Below are 19,130 nucleotides of genomic sequence, written 5' to 3' on the forward strand. Positions count from 1 at the left end.
AACACTCAGTTATATAAAGTGCAGTTATACATTTATACAGGGTAACTATACAATTTGCAGTATCATACATCTAAAAATGAAACCAATGTTAAATATAAAATATATTTTTGATTAATTCTGGACATCTCATGCAGTAATTTTAATTTTGATATTATAGATGCTACCACAAGACTGCTAGAAAAAAAGCTATACCACAGATTAAAAAACATGAATGGAAATTAGCAACATTAGTCAATTCTACTTTAAGCATGTAAGGTTTGTAAATTGCAGTTTAATATTTCTACAACATTTTTTACAGGCAACACCAATGATACTGATTTATGCATATGGATCAAATGATATTATTTCTTATCACGGAGCATCACGAGGTGTCAAGGTCATCAATTTGCTTAATTATGCTGGCAGTGTGCAATCTGCAGTCAACTATAGTTATTTTGATTTGACAGCAACAAATGTAAGTTAAAGGTCTTGCAATTAAAAATTATTTAAGGGCATTTTTCTGAACATTGACTGTGAACAAAGCAATGAAGTGTAGAGACCTTTTGTTGTGCAGTGGATCAGAAGAGTAGAAGTGCTTTTCACTGGGCCTTTTTTGTTCCAGGACCCTGCAGTACAATATGAATTAAGATCTTTCAATAACAGAAACATAATACCCTTTTGTTTTCTAGGTGTTGTCAGCTTTTGGGTTTAAGAGCAAAATTTTTCTTTTGGATCCCATTTTCTGACAGATTGCAATGACTTCCTCTTAGTTCAGTATATTGCTCAGCAGAGTCAGAATATCAAAATGCAATTCTTGTACATACCGTTTTCTGAGTTTAGACTTAAAAGAACTTAGCTTGGAATAGCTTTGTTTATCCCTTTCTATTGATACCATCAATGTGGCATTGATTTTCAGCAAATTAAACAGTGCTGGAAACACTCCAATGATGTTCAAAGAGTCTGGTGCTAATTTACTAGAGCACTATTCTTTGAATTGATGTATGAATGAAAGACTCTCAGCTCTGTCAGTAGACTTGGCGCGAATGATCTTGAATGGTGTTGCCCAAATATGCCCTTTCATGTTTTCTTTTGAAGCAATCAGACATACATGTGGTAATAGAGATGTATTGTAACATAGGCCTGTGGTTTTATATTGGGATTAATAAAGTATCTATCTATCTATCTATCTATCTATCTATCTATCTATCTATCTATCTATCTATCTATCTATCTATCTATCTATCTATCTATCTATCTATCTATCTATCTATCTATCTATCTATCTATCTATCTATCTATCTATCTATCTATCTATCTATCTAAAATGCTTTGCTAAGCTGGGATGGATTTAGGTTCCAATCCTGTGGGGGAAATCCAGTTATCAGGTATAGTTTATCCCCCAGTGTGAAAGGTGGCAGTGCTTGTCTGGTGTGGTCACAGTTTAGACTGCCACAGGGTTTTATGGGACCTGTAGTTTGGTTGGGCAACCCTGTCGGGATTCCTGGCTGCTACCAGGGGGCACTGCCAGGTAAAGGTCTCCCTACTTTGGCCAGCTTTCACATGACGTGGAAATGGAAGACGAAGCAGAGGGTAACAGTCACCAGGAGGAGGTGAGAAGGAATGTTTACTATTTGTGATTGTGGCATTTGGACTTTGTACACCAAAAAAGAATGTACTGTGATTAATAAAATAACTTTTATTTGAACTTGGAACTGTGTCAGGTCCAATTGTGTCTGGGACTTGGGGCTCAGTGGTGCCCCCTTATGGTCACACCTTACTTTATTTCATATGGGATAGTACATACCTAGCTTTAGCAAGGCATATTGCTCATCACTGCTTTTTCTCTGTTTCTTTACAAATAAAAGGAGGTGGACAATGTGCTTGGAACTGATTGATTAGGTCCTTGCTCTTTGGTCACTTGGCCCAATGAGAGGAAAGGGGGAGAAGCTTGAGGCACTTGCAGTTACTCCTTTGCACAAGTCCCCTTTCCAAAGGATCAGTTTTCATCCCAAGAAAATTAATTGGCTTTTAAGCCAATGATCATTTTCAAATAACAGACAACAAAAACATCACCTAATATGCTTTACAAACTGAAAAACTGCTTACCATTTATGGGATAAGTATATAAAAAAGTGAACAGACAAGAGGAACTATTCAGTACATTACGTTTGTTTGCTTAGCTAATAAAACAGTTGTCCCAACATGTCATCCAGATAAATTTCAGAAAAAATCAAGGTTTCTGTTAGATTTGTAATAATTTTCTTCTCTTTTTTTATTTATAATTATGTCAATGTTGTCATTGTAGGTACCATTTTATGCTTCGCTACATACAGAGCTGCACATTGTTAGAATGAATGTGTGCATTACATCTTGTTAAGCTTGCTGTAAAATATCAAGATACATTTACAGTATCTGGCATTAAGTGTTTTGTTTCTCAAAAGAAAAGTCTCATCAAGAGAAGGATACAAACCTCTTGATCAATTTTGTTATGCTTTTTATGTTTTGGGTTTTCATCTTTCCCCTTTGGCCTTGGTCACCTTAGTGATTTTGTAATTTCTTAACAGACTCTGATTACTCCATTGGATTTCCCCTTCCGACAATAAAAATAAAAAAGTTCAGAGTTCTGATTGTTTTTGATAGCCTCAACATTAGTAGTGTTATGATCTCTGCATGCCTTTCTATACTTTGTAAGTTGCACTTCATCACTTTACATACAGAATGTCTCGTCTTATACTTATAACATCTTGTTAATTAAACATGATGTGATAGTTTCTGCTTCAGATACTGTTACTGATGTAATTTGTTCCAGTTTCCCACTATGTTTTGTTTTAAGAAGTGCTTATCTTGCATATCTTAAAAGCATTTCCCCTTATTTCCATTATTGTTCTTGAAGATTGAGAAAATTTTGAAGACAGGGATTAGGTCCCCTTTGCATCGTTCACAGCTCAAAACTAAAGGGGATTAATTCCTTTACCCAGTGAGAGTTAGCCCTTTAGCCCCAGAATATATTTGGTTGTTCTTCTCTGTGCAGCTTCTAGTCCTGTTGTGTGTATAACTGTTACATCTATAAACCTGTGTTTATAGGCTAGAAATACACTACATGGTAAATACCTTTAGTCATAGAGATAATCTTTTAGTAAGGAATTGCTCAAAATAGTTATTTTGTAGCATTTAAAAGCTGTTGCTTTTATTTTTAATTTACAGGACCTCTAATAAAGAGAGATTTTATTTTCAGACTATATAACGAACTAGTAAAACTGCATCTGGTGTTTGGAGTCTGAGTCTGGACAAACACTACAAAATTGACATAGCAGCACTAGAAGCTGTGCAGAGAAGTGCAACAAAATGCATCAGTGTCACACATTTTATTTATAAATTGCAATTTCAAAGTTTTACATCAATTTAGAAGATTGTCTGTGTGGTTTACATTTTGTGTTTTTTTCGGTCCTGATGTTTGTTATCTTTCCAATGCTGGTGTTACTGTGAATTTCACAAGTCTGCTATTTCAGAATGTATTTTGCTACCACCTTGATGTTTACTTTCCTTACAATGCTATGGAATATAAAGAAAGCAACAACACATATTCATTGGTTTGTTCACATCTTCTCTAGTCTTTCTCTCTTCTTAGTTTTTTGATGCAAAGCTTCACTTGATGGTTTGTAATTTGTACACTTTTTCCGTTACATTCCTATGAATCATCCAGCACTCATCTGTCATCCTACTGAAATCCCAATGTCTCTGATACTTTATTTTCATGTCCTTGATAGTGTGATGAAATCTTTCACCCTGATCATCACATGCCTCTCTAACTTTTTCAGGGAAAAAATCTAAATGTCATTCCAAAAAGTGGACTTTGAGACTCATATTGCAACCCAATTTCTTAAAGTTAATATTTTTTTCACAATCCTTCTATATAATACGCTACCGTGGCTGTTCGTTTGTCTGTCCAGGACTTTAAATCACCTGTAGCTCGCAAACCGTTTCACCTATTGACCTGAAATTTGGTACACATCTACTACGTGATGTCTACTACCCGCTTTCATGGTGATGATTTTTATTATTCTTTTTATTTTTATTTTATTTTATTGTAGAATCAACTCTCGGCAGAGCGCAGCAAGGTGGCCGTGTGGCGCATGTGTACGCGCATTGTTCTCATTCCCTAGCACCTTCACGGTCACTTCCCCTACCTCTTCATATCTTAAATCATTCCTGAGGAAGATGGAACACTTAAGTGCCAGCTTAAGTGAAAAATTAAGAAAAAGTACTAAGTAATTTCAACACATAAAACTAACTTAATTAATTTTAACGCGAAAAGATGACTACAAAGACGCTAGGGTGGAGAAAAGAAGAGCTGCTCAGGTAGCAGCAAGCACATCAACCTCTGAGCAAACGAATGCTAAACGTACAGAGAAAGAGGATGGAAACTAGGAATGGTCAAGTCAAGTGTATTCACTGCACGTTATCGTGCAGTGTGCCGTCAGTGGTTTCTATATAATTTGGATATTGATTGTTACCTAAAACCATAGAAAATACTTCTTTGAATGATGCCTAAGTTTCTCATTCCAGGTTGGTCATCACATCATCAAATTCCCCATGAGAAATCAGTTTTCTAATATCTGTTCTAGCAAAAATTCCCTGTTTTGCTTTAGCTTTAGGCAAACCAAGAAACGTTTGGCACAATTACCCTAAGTTCTTGTCTATAAGCCGCGGCTTATCTAAGGAAAAAAGTTGTGAAAATGAAAAAATAGAATATCGGCTTATACATAAATCCGGCTTATACAGTAATCCCTCCTCCATCGCGGGGGTTGCGTTCCAGAGCCACCCGCGAAATAAGAAAATCTGCGAAGTAGAAACCATATGTTTATATGGTTATTTTTATATTGTCATGCTTGGGTCACAGATTTGCGCAGAAACACAGGAGGTTGTAGAGAGACAGGAACGTTATTCAAACACTGCAAACAAACATTTGTCTCTTTTGCAAAAGTTTAAACTGTGCTCCATGACAAGACAGAGATGACAGTTCTGTCTCACAATTAAAAGAGTGCAAACATATCTTCCTCTTCAAAGGTGTGTGTGTCAAGAGCACAGAATGTCACATAGATAGAGAAAACAATCTCTAGCAAACAAATCAATGGTGCTGTTTGGCTTTTAGGTATGCGAAGCACCGCGGCACAAAGCTGTTGAAGGCGGCAGCTCACACCCCCTCCCGTCAGGAGCAGGAAGAGAGAGAGAGAGAGAGAGAGAGAGAGAGAGAGAGAGAGAGAGAGAGAGAGACAGAGACAGAGACAGAGACAGAGACAGAGACAGAGACAGAGTTTGTTTTTCAGTCAAAAATCAATACGTGCCCTTCGAGCTTTTAAGTATGCGAAGCACTGTGCAGCATGTCTTTTCAGGAATCAGCTTTACAAAAGATAGCAACGTGAAGATAATCTTTCAGCATTTTTAGACGAGCGTCCGTATCGTCTAGGTGTGCGAACAGCCCCGCTGCTCAATCCCCATACGTCAGGATCACAGATAGTCAGCGCAAGAGTGAGAGAAAAGTAAGCAATCTAGCTTCTCAGCCATCTGCCAATAGCGTCCCTTGCATGAAATCAACTGGGCAAACCAACTGAGGAAGCATGTACCAGAAATTAAAAGACCCATTGTCCGCAGAAATCCGCGAACCAGCAAAAAATCCGCGATATATATTTAAGTATGCTTACATATAAAATCACAATTTAAATGACCGCTACGCGCGTGTGTTGACTCGGCGATGCCCAGAGCAGAAAGAACGCGCTCCGGCCGCTCCAACCGCGCCATGCGGGGAGTGAGAGAGACGCCAATATCTCACACTCTCTCCCCCCTTAAAGAAATTAAATGGGTGCGAGTGAGACCACTGACCTCCCTCCCTTCTATTAGTTATAGGTTATAGTACGTTCGGCTTATCCATGAGTCCGGCTTATCTATGATACGATTTTATTTTAAAAATTCGTATGATTTTTGGTCTCCGGCTTATACATGAGTCCGGCTTATAGACAAGAATCTAGGGTACATAAAACAGACTCCATCTTTTGATAGGTCTTTAACAAACAGCTTTATTAAACAAAGCTAGATCTGAAGATGTTTTTGGAGCTAATCTGTAGTTTTTTTTCCCAGACATGTCTCTAAGTGGCCTTACATGCTGCAAATTTGCTGCTATGACTCAACACCATGTTCAATGCCACCTATATTCTGACCTTATAATAGAATAAAATAACGGTTTTATTTTAAACAAAGTGTTTAATATTATAAAAACTGAATTCAAACAAATCATTATTAAAATAAAATATTGATATTCAATAAAATTTAGAATGAAAACAATTTTAAAAAGCTGTAACTGACAGGTAAAAATGAATTTTGTGAAAAAAATCTTACGTCGAGAAGAAGGATGTTCAGATTTTAACTTAGTGTCTAAAAACAGAAGAAATAATCAAAACAATTTTTGCACAGTATATTTGACTTATTTTATGATCATACAAAAACCCAAACTACTTCTCAGTATTGAGTTCTCTGTTTTGAATAATGTTAAACAGTTTGTTATTTTTGGATTTTCAGAAAGTATATTTTCTTACTCAGCATGATGTCCTGCTCTTGTACGATGGTATCCAATTAACACTGATACATATCTCAGAGATACCCTCATGAAGAACAACTTTTTACTCTTGGAGGCAGTAGTCTGACTGATATGCAAAGACCTTTGAAAGAAATGTCTTCTTTTTAGAATATACAAAGACTTTTGAAAGAAATGTCTTCTCTTTAGAAATAAGCTCTTTGTTCATAAAGATTACAGGTTTAACAGTTTTAAAACCATTTTCTGTTTTCTTTGCAGTTTACAGTCCCAAATCTGACAACCTTCTACTACTGCAAAATAGTCCAACTTCCTTCCTTTTCCCAAAAAAATCACATAATTCGGGTGAGTAGGTGTACTATTAAAGCCAAGTCTTTTGTTGGGCATTTTGTGATATTGATTTATTTTTCCAGTAAAGCACAGAATTAGAATGCATAACAGCAACCAAAAAAAGTAACAGATCACTGGTAGACAAGTCTTTATTGTGTTCTCCATTATGAGAAACATTATACAGGATACAGGACAGTGTCAAAGAAGGCAGGAAAATGTTTAACATAGATTAAAAAGTAAGACACCATACAATGAGCATGAAGTTCTCTAAAATTACATTTTATAATTAAACTAGACAAAGAGTCCATTTCGACAACGTAAGATGAAACGGGCACGAGTTTGTGTCAGCAGTGTATGAAGAGCAAATGATAAGTAACGAAGAAGTTGTTTTGTAATGATTGTAGTCCGCTTTACTCATTACTGTACAGGCTTGTACTGTTAGTTGATGAATTTTCCAGGCCTGTAGTATAATATTGAATGATGAATGTACCAGTACAATATGGAATAGTAATAAGTATAAGCACCACAAACCTGATATAGGTGTATTGAATGAATGTGTAATTGAATCAGAATGCGTAATTAGGCCTCGAGCTGTAGTCGAAATCGTCTTTCAGGCCTCTAGAGCTTTAATCGAAGTCGCCTTTCTCTTTGAATTTTTGCGGCCGTAAATCCACCGGCTGCCGCGATGTTGGGGTTGAATGTCAGTCTTGTAAGGTTTTTCGGGCAGCTGCGCAGAAGGCGACTGCGCATTCGGCTTCGGACGCAGGAGGCAGGTGAATTATGTATTAAGATTTAACTAATTTTAATTGTTTGTTCTTATACATTACACTTTCACCTACAAGTCCATAGCTTTGTGAATATTTTCTAATATTATCGTTTAATCAACAAGATAATTAAAAGGACAGAGACTCAGTTAAGAGATGCACTCTGGACACCCTGGAAGTAGTAGCAAAGGATAGAATGAAAACAAAACCCTTTATGAACAATTCTGCATATCCTCTCTCTGACATACTAACATGGAGTACTTTTAGCAAACTCATATTGATTCAGGTTGATTCTCAACTCTGAACTGGCCCAGTGTGTGTGAACAGAAATTTGTGTTTCATGAAAAACCTGTGCACTATCTACATTATGTTCCTGTCTTCCACTAAAAACAACAGAATGACTCTGCATCTTACAGGCAACTATCTTCTCTAGGTAATAAATGAGGAATATTGTACTGTAATACACTTTTATACAATTTTATACAATTCAGCTGATGAATACTCAAAGAATAAGAAAACAGATAAACTCAGGACACATATACACAGAGAACCAATGGAGGTGAAAGGGGTCAAGCCCTGAAAAGGCAGGCAATGAAAAACTAGTAAAATACACAAACCTTCTAGACAAATTGTCTTAGCAATTACTGAACAAGGAGCCTCCCTAAGTTATTAAATTTTCAAAGTGTTTTTATGGCTAGTATGTTGTATTTATTCATAGACCATATATAGGCTTTTGGGCTCACCATGAAGAAGGGTAAGAGACAGGTGCAATGCCAGTTTAGTGGTAGGCACAGGAGGGAAACATCTAAACAGAAGACAAAGGAAAGATCATTGGGATAGCATGGTTAATGTTTTGATTCAATATCACATGGAAGGCAGGTAAAGCACCCTTGGAATTGCAGATTGGTGAGGTAGTCCCCATATTTAAGAAGGATGACCAATTAGGGAGCTCCAACTACAAACAGATCACACTTCTAAGCCTACCAGGTAAAGCATATGTAAGAATGCTAAATAGAAGACTCCATTAGACAGTTTAGCCAAGAATACAGGAGGAACAATTTGGATTCAGTTCTGGCCCTGGAACAGGCCAACTCTTATTTTTGGCATAATATATGGTAACACGACAGCTCTTGTGTGCCATTTTGAAGTTAATTTGAATTTATTTACTGTTGGTATTGGGCTCTGTTAAGGCTGTGATTTGTTACCACTACCAGTATGTGTTTTTCACGAATAGGATATCAAGGCACATCCAAGAATGTGAGGATGCCAAATTGGGGAAGCTAAGGGTAGCATCATTGCTTCATGCAGATGATGTTGCCCTCATTGCCTACTCTGATTATGACCTTTGGCAAGCACTCAAGCGATTTGCTGTTGAATACAAAAGCGTCTGAGAAGAGGATCAGCACCACCAAGTCTGATGTCATACAGTAGTTCTTTCTTGGAAAAGAGTGCATTTCTCTGTCTAGGCTCTTCATGGCTCCAGGCTCTCTCCAGTGTACAGATGCCTGTATTGTTCAAATTCAAGTATCTTGGGATTTTGTTCCTGAGAGATGTAAAAGGTAAATGTGAGATAGAAATGTGGATTGCAATAGCATCTCTTCTACTGGCACTGTACCAATCCATAGTTATGAAGCATAATTATGTAAACCAAGACAAGACTCTTGGTTTACCAGTCAGTCTACATCTTTGTCCATCCATCCATTATCCAACCCACTATATCCTAACTACAGGGTCACGGGGGTCTGTTGGAGCCAATCCCAGCCAACACAGGGCACAAGGCATGAAACACACCCTGGGCAGGGTGCCAGCCGACCGCAGGGCGTGCACATACACATACCCACACACCAAGCACACACTAGGGACAATTTAGAATCGCCAATCCACCTAACCTGCATGTCTTTGGACTATGGGAGGAAACCAGAGTACCCAGAGGAAACCCACACAGACACAGGGAGAACATGCAAACTCCACGCAGGGAGGACCCGGGAAGCGAATCTGGGTCTCCTAACTGCGAGGCAGCAGCGCTACCCACTGCGCCACCATGCTGCCCCTACATCTTTGTCCTCACCAATATTCATGAGCTGTGGCTAAATGACTGAAAGAATAAGATCGTGAGTACAAGTGGAAGTAATTAGGTATTTTCTTAGGGTGGCTGAGCTGATATACTGTGATAGAGTTGCTACTCCTCTAGACACACACAGAGGATACAGGAATTTTTCAGACCCCTTCACTTTTTGCAGTTTATTGTGAGGTACATTTCATTTTAAATAAATAAATGTCCAATTTTTATCCATCAATCTACACTATAGTCCATGATGACAAACTGAAAACATGCCTTAAGAAAGGTTTGCAAGTTTATTAAAAATCTAAAACTGAAATCCCTACAAGGCAATTTATTTTAAGACTTCTAATTACAGTAAAATCATGTATTTTGAATGAAGATGACACTTCCACACATTTTTGTGTGCTATTACTTTATGACTAAAGCATTGTTGGCATTAAACTATGATTTTTTTTGTCAAAGAGAGCTAGCTTACGAATTTTCAAACCTCTCCCTGGGGCAACTCACATTTTGTGGTTACTGCTGTGATTTTTATCTCATAAAGAGAGGGAAGACCTTCAAAATCATGGTTTTATGATATGCAGGTATGCTATTTCAGAGGGTGACTGGAAGACAAGGACATAATCAAAAAACCAAAGCAAGGGTGTAAAGCAGGAGAACAACTATCCATATCCAAAGCTGAAAAACCACAAGAAAAAATTGAAGTCAGAAGGATTTGAAAGAGTTCAAAAACAAGAGAAACAAAAGAAAGAAAATTTTCAAAAAGTTTTGAAGGATTTTGGAATCCATGTAGTCTGATAAGTAAGTACACCCTTAGATGACCTTTAATCCTGTGGTATCGTGATTAACAGGGCCATGACTACTGGTGACATGTCTACTTTACAATGGTTCTGACATCAGGAATCAACAGTAGCTTGTTAAAATGGCTGCAATATATTGGCCCAAATCAAAAATCAAAATGAAAACCATAAGAAGTATTTAAAAATAAACTAAACCAATGGATTCCTTACAAAAAAACAATAGAAATATATTCAAGACAGAAGACCCTGACACCTAAATAATGAAGAAGAAAACTTAAAAAACTATTTCCAACAATATACAAAATTACAAAATTCAAAATGCAAAACTAAAAAGTGTGAAACATTAAAAACAGCAAAAATAGAAATTCTAGAACCAGAGAAGCTGAAATACAAAGGTTTAAAAAATATTAAATTATAAGAAAAGTGTGAAAAGAGGCAGCAAACACAGTTAGAGAAACTAATGCCATTGTACAGATGCAGTGGCTGCCTTGGATTTAAATAGCCCTCAGTTACTGCAGCCAAGATGATAATTAACAATTAACAGGAACACTACATGATTATGACAGTTACATTCATGGTAAGTCAAAGAAAGAGGCTTGTCAACGAAATCTGAATTGTTCCTGCTATTTCACAAAATATCAAGAGAAATAAAAATAATTCTTATTAATTTTTATTTTATCACTGTTCTTGTTACACAGTTTTTCATGGGGAAATAATCACTTACTGCTGAGTCACTTAGCTTTGAAACTGGCACATTACTGTATTTTTTGTCTTATAATTCATGATGTTTCTCTATTTTTTTGGAACTTTTTATTTTGTGTAAATGCTGTTTTTTTCATACTATATTTGTAATTATTGTATGAAATGCTCAGATCAAAAATTGAAATATTCAAAACAATACTGAATTGATTTGAATTAAACTAGATGAATTTTTCAAAAAACTGGAAAAGCGAATGGGATGATTGAAACAGTACAATGTCACAGGTGAAACAAGATTAGCATGAAAGTGTCATAAATCGTAAATTATGCCCTTTCTTTCAGTGCCATTTCTTTTATACTGTACCACAATTCTATCTTCCTTTTGTTCCTTCTGTCTCTGATCATTATCTATTTCAGGTACCTCTCCTAATATAACACTTCCTTGTCTGGGAATAACTCCTGCTATAGGCCCCAGGAGACAGTATGTTCCTTATTTTGATCATAGCAGGAACAGGCCATAATTTAAAAGACACTTTACAGACCCAAATACTTTTTTTAGAATATTATTTTTAGGCTCAGTATTTTTAAATCATTTATTTCTTCACAAACATGTTATATATTAGTTTGCTACATAACACTGTATTCTAAAGTGAAGTATACTTTATAAATAAAAAATAACTAGCTTGCATTTTATAATGAAGTGAATGGGTACCATGGTCCCATTCTGAAGAAAAGCCTTACACATACTGAATACGGCAGTTTTTCAAGCCAAAAATGTTATCAATATGGAATCAGGGCAAACATCCATGTGTTCCTGTAGAACTCACCCTTCAGCTGAGTTTAAAAGTTAAGTTTTCAAGGCAGCTCCTGTTATGCAAGCTCCTTCAGAGGGACAAGATGGGTCATGTTTTTCCTTCTGGGACAGTGCACCCTCTATGGGCTGTATCTATGCGAATTGTCATCTTTAGTATTGCTTCACTAGCCTCAGTGTCTTTTAATTCAGAGAGCAAGCCTTTGCATGCTTACAGCCAATTAGCTACTGTCTCTTAATTGTCATTACCCCTTCCTAATGCAAGTTGTACCTTCGCCTAGTGGCTCATTCCCTCAATGCAGTACTTTTCTGCTCCAGTGTATGTGTGTGTCTCTCTCCCTGTCACTCTCTTTCTTCTGGAGTCATCAGGTAGGATCTAGCTCCATCTAATGGTAGTGGTCTCTATGCTCCTGGCAACCCATTGTAAGCTGGGCAGTCCCATGAAACCGAACTTTGAGATTATTTAGAAATAGTTGCTCTCAATCAAAGCTTATTAAGTTTAAGGAGAAACTGGATGTGTTACCTCTATTTGTAGATGGAGCAAAAACAACATAACATTCTCAGTCTAGCTTGATCCAATTCAGGCTGGTGTGATGCTAGAGTCCTGATATGGATTTGCAAAAAGGACACCAACAGCTTATATAATGACTTACTACTCAGTTTGCCTCATGTAGCTGATCAAGTAAAATGAGGTACTGTCTCACACTCTTCTCCTGATACCTGACTTCTATTCTGACCAAGCAGTCAGACTGCATAGATCTCATACATTCCATATAGTTTGATTACAATATTTACAGGTACTGAACTGTACTGTGCATCATGTATAATAATACATTCAGTAAAAGGCAGAGCTAATTTCACCAAAGATGCCAGGAAGAGAAAGAAAATTAAATATGCTTTGTAGCAGCAAATGAAAACAGTATCTACAATTAATAACAAAGCAATACATGAAACCAATATAACAAAGTAAAATGAATAGAATGTATTTTTACTTATTTCTTGCATTGTAGTGTATATTTAAATTTACACTGTTTTTTTCACTTGATCTGTAATTTGTGTTTATGTAAAAAGAGGTAGTTCTCATCTTTGATATTACTTTTATTGTTCTATCAGAAACGTGATGCCAAGTTTAAAGGAACTTCAATTCAGACTTTATTGTATCCTCAGATTGATCCTTTGATCCAGAAAGGCAATGAAGATTTAGTTCATCATATGGTACTTTATGCCTGCCCCTTTGACAAGATGATATATCTCGATGGTGACTGCTATTTTGGCCCAAATAGCACTACATTTTACCTATGCCAAGTTGTTTTTGCAGCATGGGCTGTTGGTGGAGGGGTAAGTATAATGACGCACAGACAATGGCAGCTGTTAACAGTTGGAAATACTATTTATAGGCTTTTTGGTGATGGGGACCTATAACCAATTCCTACTTATGCCTCAGGAGAATACAGCCATTTTCTATGCTAATTTGCAGTGTTTGTCTTATTTGACATTTTCCTTCAATTGTTCAGTGCAGCTTCTGTTATGCTGTTCCAACACACTTACCTCTATCCCCTTGCAGATTCTCACCTGCATATTTCTTCACCAAGCAAAGTCACTGTATACAGGGCCAGCTTAAGGGTACATTGTGCCGCTAGGTAGACCCTATGGCAAGAGCTCAAACTGGGGTCCCCAAAATAGATTCCCTCTTTTAGATCCACACGTTCAGATCCATTACTGAAATTGACGAAAGAGGAGTTAGGGATAATAAGTATTCAGCCTATGTATAGAGCTGACCCTGACTATATATAATATGGGAAATGGGGTCAATTTCATTTCTGGGGTGTGGTGTCTTCTATAATTTGCATGTTTTCCAAAAAACTACTGTTATTTAAACCTGCCTGAAGAACCATGTGTAACTGTAATTTACAGTCATTTAATATCCTGCTCTAGGTTGGTTCTCTCTTGTGCCCACTGAGGTTGGGGAGAAAATGTTATTCTTTGTAGCCATGTGTGTTGAGGAATTGATCTTGCCATGCACCCTGTGATTGCTTGGATAGGCTGCACACCCCAAACCCTGCTCAGGATTAAGTGGGCTTAGAAAATGGTATTTTGGTGCATGATATATATATAAATAAATCTTTTGATGTTGTTATTATTTCTGAGGGCCTTATACGTTTTCAGACCCTGAAGGACCCTTTAAGGTTTGTTTTGATTGGTGCTGCTCCACGTGGCTCCACGAAGCTAATTCTGAAACATTCAGCCCACATTGCCTTCCTTACACAAGTATTTCAACCTTTATTGTTACACACAGCAGTTTTGCCTTTACAAATTCAATGATGACCCACTAGCAGCAACTGCAAACTGCCCTTTTGGTGAAATGAGCACAATCTGCAGTCCCCCTTTGCGAAACAAGCTTAATTGAAAACAAGAAAACATTGCACAGTATTATTGATTACTGGATCATGTTGACATGATTGTATCACACAGTTTCTTCAGATTTAGTACATTCATTCTGTAGGACAGGTGGGCATTGCCCATTCTGCTAGGCTTGTGGTAGCACACAAGGCCTATTAATACAGCTGATTTAACAGAGTTGCAGAAGTCCAGCTGTACCGCCTCCCACCTACATTCCTGAGAAAATGGCAGAACTGTAGCTTACACCAATATTCCTGTACTTTATCTGTTAAAGAATGTGTAAATTACAGTTGAGCCAACTTTGCAGAGACTCTTTCAAATAAGAAATTATTGTGTTGCTGCTACATGATGGGCTGGTTAGAAAACTGCATGGATGAGCAGGTGTACAGATGTTCCTGATAATTTGCTCAGTGAATTATATATATATATATATATATATAATATATATATATATATATATATATATATATATATATATATATATATATATATATATATATATATATATATATGTATATATATATATATATATATATATATATATGTATATATATATATATATATATATATATATATATATATGGTTGAAATAGTTTACTGTCAAATAAATGCAAAGAGTACGCGACACGTGTTTCGCCCTGATTCTGGGCTCATCAGGCGTACAAACTCCACTGCACTCCCTCTCGAGAATCGAACCTCAGACGTCAGCGCCAGAGGCGATGCCCCTAACGTTGCGCCACGGCGTGTGGTTCGTTTATTTGACAGCATGTAGATCGGGGTAATTACATTCAAGGCATTCGAAATCTGTGTCACAATCTGATTGTATGGGTGGTTACCTACCAGGTAACGTTTGTGGTTGGCCAGCAATCTGCTAACATCCGCCACGGTGCCCTCAGTTTGTGAGCAGATTGCTGGCCTTGAATGCCTTGAATATATATATATATATATATATATATATATATATATATATATATATATAATCACAAAAACCAGACATAAGAGACGTGAAAAGGTTTGGGGCAGCCACCCGTATAATTTGGTTTCTTGGCTGCAAAGTTGGTTTCAATAGATATAGCACTAATGTGCACAAAACCGAGTCCAAAATAAAACTGAGGGAACAGGGAAAAGGTGGAGACTTTTAAAGGGGAAGACAGGAAGTGAAGTCAAAGGGGTTGGGCTCATGAAAGTCTTCTGTCATTGGTGCGAGCCCAGACGTGACATCACAGGGGCTGGAGCCGACAAGGTCTCCTTCCATTGGCTCGGTCCCGGAAGTGACGTCAACAGGACCAGGTGGGATATCCCGTGAATGGTCTGCAGGCAAGGGAGAAATAGAGTCAGTGCACTCTGCCATATCCTGGTATGTCTCGGAACGGCCCTTACTCAAGCCCTTTAGCTGCCTCCCATGCGCACATGTGTGACAATATTATATATATATATATATATATATATATATATATATATATATATATATATATATATATATATTGTGACAGATGGCCGGGGCCCATGCCTGGCCGGGACGCCCCTTCACCACATCTGCCAGGGGGACAAGAGTGGAAAGCCTAGTATCTCCCCCTGGACGCTAGAGGGCAGCATCCCCGGGGCTTCGTGGGGGTTGGAATTCTGTGCAGTTCTGTGGGGTTCCGCAGGTGCCGCCAGGGGGTGCTGCAACAGGAGCGGCTGGCCCCTTTTTTGCACTGGTTTCACCTTAACCAGAAGTAAAGTCAGATGTCGCTAATCAACCACCTGGAGCACTTCCGGGTGCCTGATAAAAGGGAGCCAGCAACCACCACTCGGCGGCCAGAGTCGGGAGGAGGAGGACTAAGCTTGTGGAGGAGTGGTGGTCGGAAAGAGAGGATAGTGGTGTTGTGACTTATTGCTGCTTGGGACAGTGTTGTGGCTGGAGGGATTACGGGGAAGACGTGCCCTCCAGCTGAATAAAAATAAAAGTCTTTGTATTTTATACGTGCCTTCAGTGTCAAGTCTGTGCCGGGTCGGGTGCAATATAGCACCTTATATTATAATATATATATCCTGTTTGATGTGCACTGTATATACACAGTACGGTATATACACAGTATTTTTACACAGACATAGAGTATATAGAATTTTATAATGTTAATGTTGTCAGAGCTATACTGAAGATGTGTGCTATTTTATTACATTACATGATAGCTATTTTTACTTTGGGATTGTATTGAAGTTGGCTTTTTCTTCATTAACAAATAAAGATTTTGAATTTCACATTGAAAAGTAACAGTTTTTCAATTATGCAACAGATTAAAGGAATACGATTAACAGGGAGACTTTAATTCAAGGAACTATTGTAATTAAAAATGAAATAGTTATATTAATATTTTTGTTAGATTTTAGAAGTTAGATTTACAAAGGATAAAAAGTCTTTAATATTCCATCAAAGGAAGATGCTATGTGCTTCACGTAGTACCAAAACCCAACATACATTTAGATGTCTTTAACGTTAAGGCAAAAACAGAGAAGTCTGTTTGCAAGTAATTAAACTGAATCTTTACTTTAGTTGTTATTGAATATAAGTTAATTAAAAGTTTAAACACGTTATTTTTTATTGCCACTTTTAAAGAGCCGAAATACAGAAGAGACACACAGAAATGAATATGTTTATTAACACTGCAGGTAGATGGCCCCACCAGATCAACAAGTCTCTCATTTGCTGGCTGCTACACTAGCAATAATTTTACTGTTTATTGGCTCTAGTTTTGCAGTTGTTAACAGTGGTTAAGCCAGTTTAATTTTTAATTATGATTTATTCATCATTAAGAATTATTTTTATGAACCAAAGACCTCTATTTGTATGGCCATGTGTTTGAAAATTCACAGTGATAATGTGAATCATTACGTTTACTTATTTAAATGTTGAATTCAAGTTCTGTGATACTAGTTATTTTCTCCTTATTAAAATACTGAAGGATATTTGGGTCCATACTTGTAGTTTCAACCAGGTACATATTTGTAAAAGTTTAGGGAGTAACATAAAACTAAGTAACTAATTAGTAATGTGATTTTTTCCAAAACAATGAATAAACTAACATATTATAATCTGAGAGAAGTAATTAGTAATTTGTAATGCACTTCTTTCTTCATATAGGTCTGGTTCAGTTGTAACTTTAATATTTATTGATACATTTAAGGTATGCATTTTAATGATTGCATTCTTAATTACTACATTTTAATTCACACACTCTGTACATGTTATCAACTTTTTCTGCAGGCCTTCGAATTCCCTGCCAATGTAGGAATTTCTGTCGGTACAAGTCAGGACCCCCTGTACTTTCGTTTGGAGATGCACTATAATAACCCACTGGCTACTTCAGGTATGTTCTTACAATAGCAGGCATGTTTGTAGCTGTTCTGTTATACATTTGTTTAAAAATCAATAAAATCATTGTACCAACTTTTAACATTGACACAGGCTTTGAAAAATACACTGTTTCAAGAACTATTTAAAAACAAACACACTTAGTTTAAAAGATGCTAGCCTACTGAACAAGTTGAATGTGCAGTAAAAGATTATTTTTTATCTTTCTCTCCCACTTTCCACCTCTTTCCAGGTATGCATAATTGCTTTTTGGCAAAAGTGGAAATACAAAAGTACAGAAATGGTTAGCAATATACTGTATGTCAACAGTTGAAAATGTAGCTGAGTTTATTAAATAATATAATGCAGTGTCTCCCAGGCCAGCTCCAGTTAGGATTTAGGTATCAGATAAGGCTCCAATTTATTCTGTTTTTTTAATAAAGTAGACAGCATACAGACAAAGCTGAATACAGGGAGAGTAAGGTAAGAGTATCAGAGTATAACAAAAGTTTGATGTCTTATTGGACGTAACTACACAGAACTGTGTCCCTATCTAACCAGTACAATAAATCACCTACTTCTCTAACCGAAAACATGCTACCAGCTGGTTCCCTCTCCAAATTCCTGGCTACACAGCCATTGTGCCAGTAAGTGTTTGTTTCAACTCACTTTCTTAATCAACCAAGATTCAATTGGTGGCCGAAATTAGCTGGAAATGCATGCTAACTTCACAATGGAGTTCCTTAGGGCGGCCAAATCCTAAATCAACTCTGTGCTCATAAACTCTCTCAATTATTACAACACTAAAAGACTCAATGCACAGTAAATTTCCCTAAAAAACTTTCACTGCGAGGTATCTGTACTATGCATTATTTCTTTTATGTTGGTATAGTCTGCTGCGGTGGGTTGGCACCCTGCCCGGGATTGGTTCCTGCCTTGTGCCCTGTGTTGGCTGGGACTGGCTCCAGCAGACCCCCGTGACCCTGTGTTCGGATTCAGCGGGTTGGAAAATGGATGGATGGATGGTATAGTCTGACCTGACATGAGCCAAAGCTACATTGCAAAACTGAATATTTTTAAGTACAATGATTACTTTCCCAAATTTGATATGGTGGCACAATTGGGCAGTGTTGTTAACTCACAGATCCAAGGTCCCAAATCCCATGCCAGGTAAACAATTGTGTGCAGTTAGCATGTTCTTGTGTCTACAAAGGTTTTCATTTCACATCCCTAAAGACATGAATTGGCAATTTCAGCCTGACCTGTGTGTACTGGGCAGTGTCCTGTCCATGGCTGTTTCCAACCTAGTGGTCAGCAGTGCTGGGGTAGGGTCTGGCACTTCACTACCCTGAATTGGATTAAGGG

General features: G+C 37.3%; 1 protein-coding gene across 1 annotated transcript in view; it reads left to right on the forward strand.

The window, feature by feature from the left end:
- The window catches only part of LOC114658003 (DBH-like monooxygenase protein 2 homolog), a 63,721-nt gene that overhangs the window by 7,410 nt on the left and 37,181 nt on the right, over positions 1-19,130 (forward strand). The window contains exons 4-7 of the mRNA XM_028810020.2: positions 299-454; positions 6,827-6,910; positions 13,199-13,369; positions 17,679-17,781. Of these exons, the coding sequence (XP_028665853.1) occupies positions 299-454; positions 6,827-6,910; positions 13,199-13,369; positions 17,679-17,781 (514 nt within the window). The remainder of the gene's footprint in view (positions 1-298; positions 455-6,826; positions 6,911-13,198; positions 13,370-17,678; positions 17,782-19,130) is intronic.

Source organism: Erpetoichthys calabaricus, chromosome 9 (genome assembly GCF_900747795.2).
Source record: "Erpetoichthys calabaricus chromosome 9, fErpCal1.3, whole genome shotgun sequence".
NCBI lineage: Eukaryota > Metazoa > Chordata > Cladistia > Polypteriformes > Polypteridae > Erpetoichthys > Erpetoichthys calabaricus.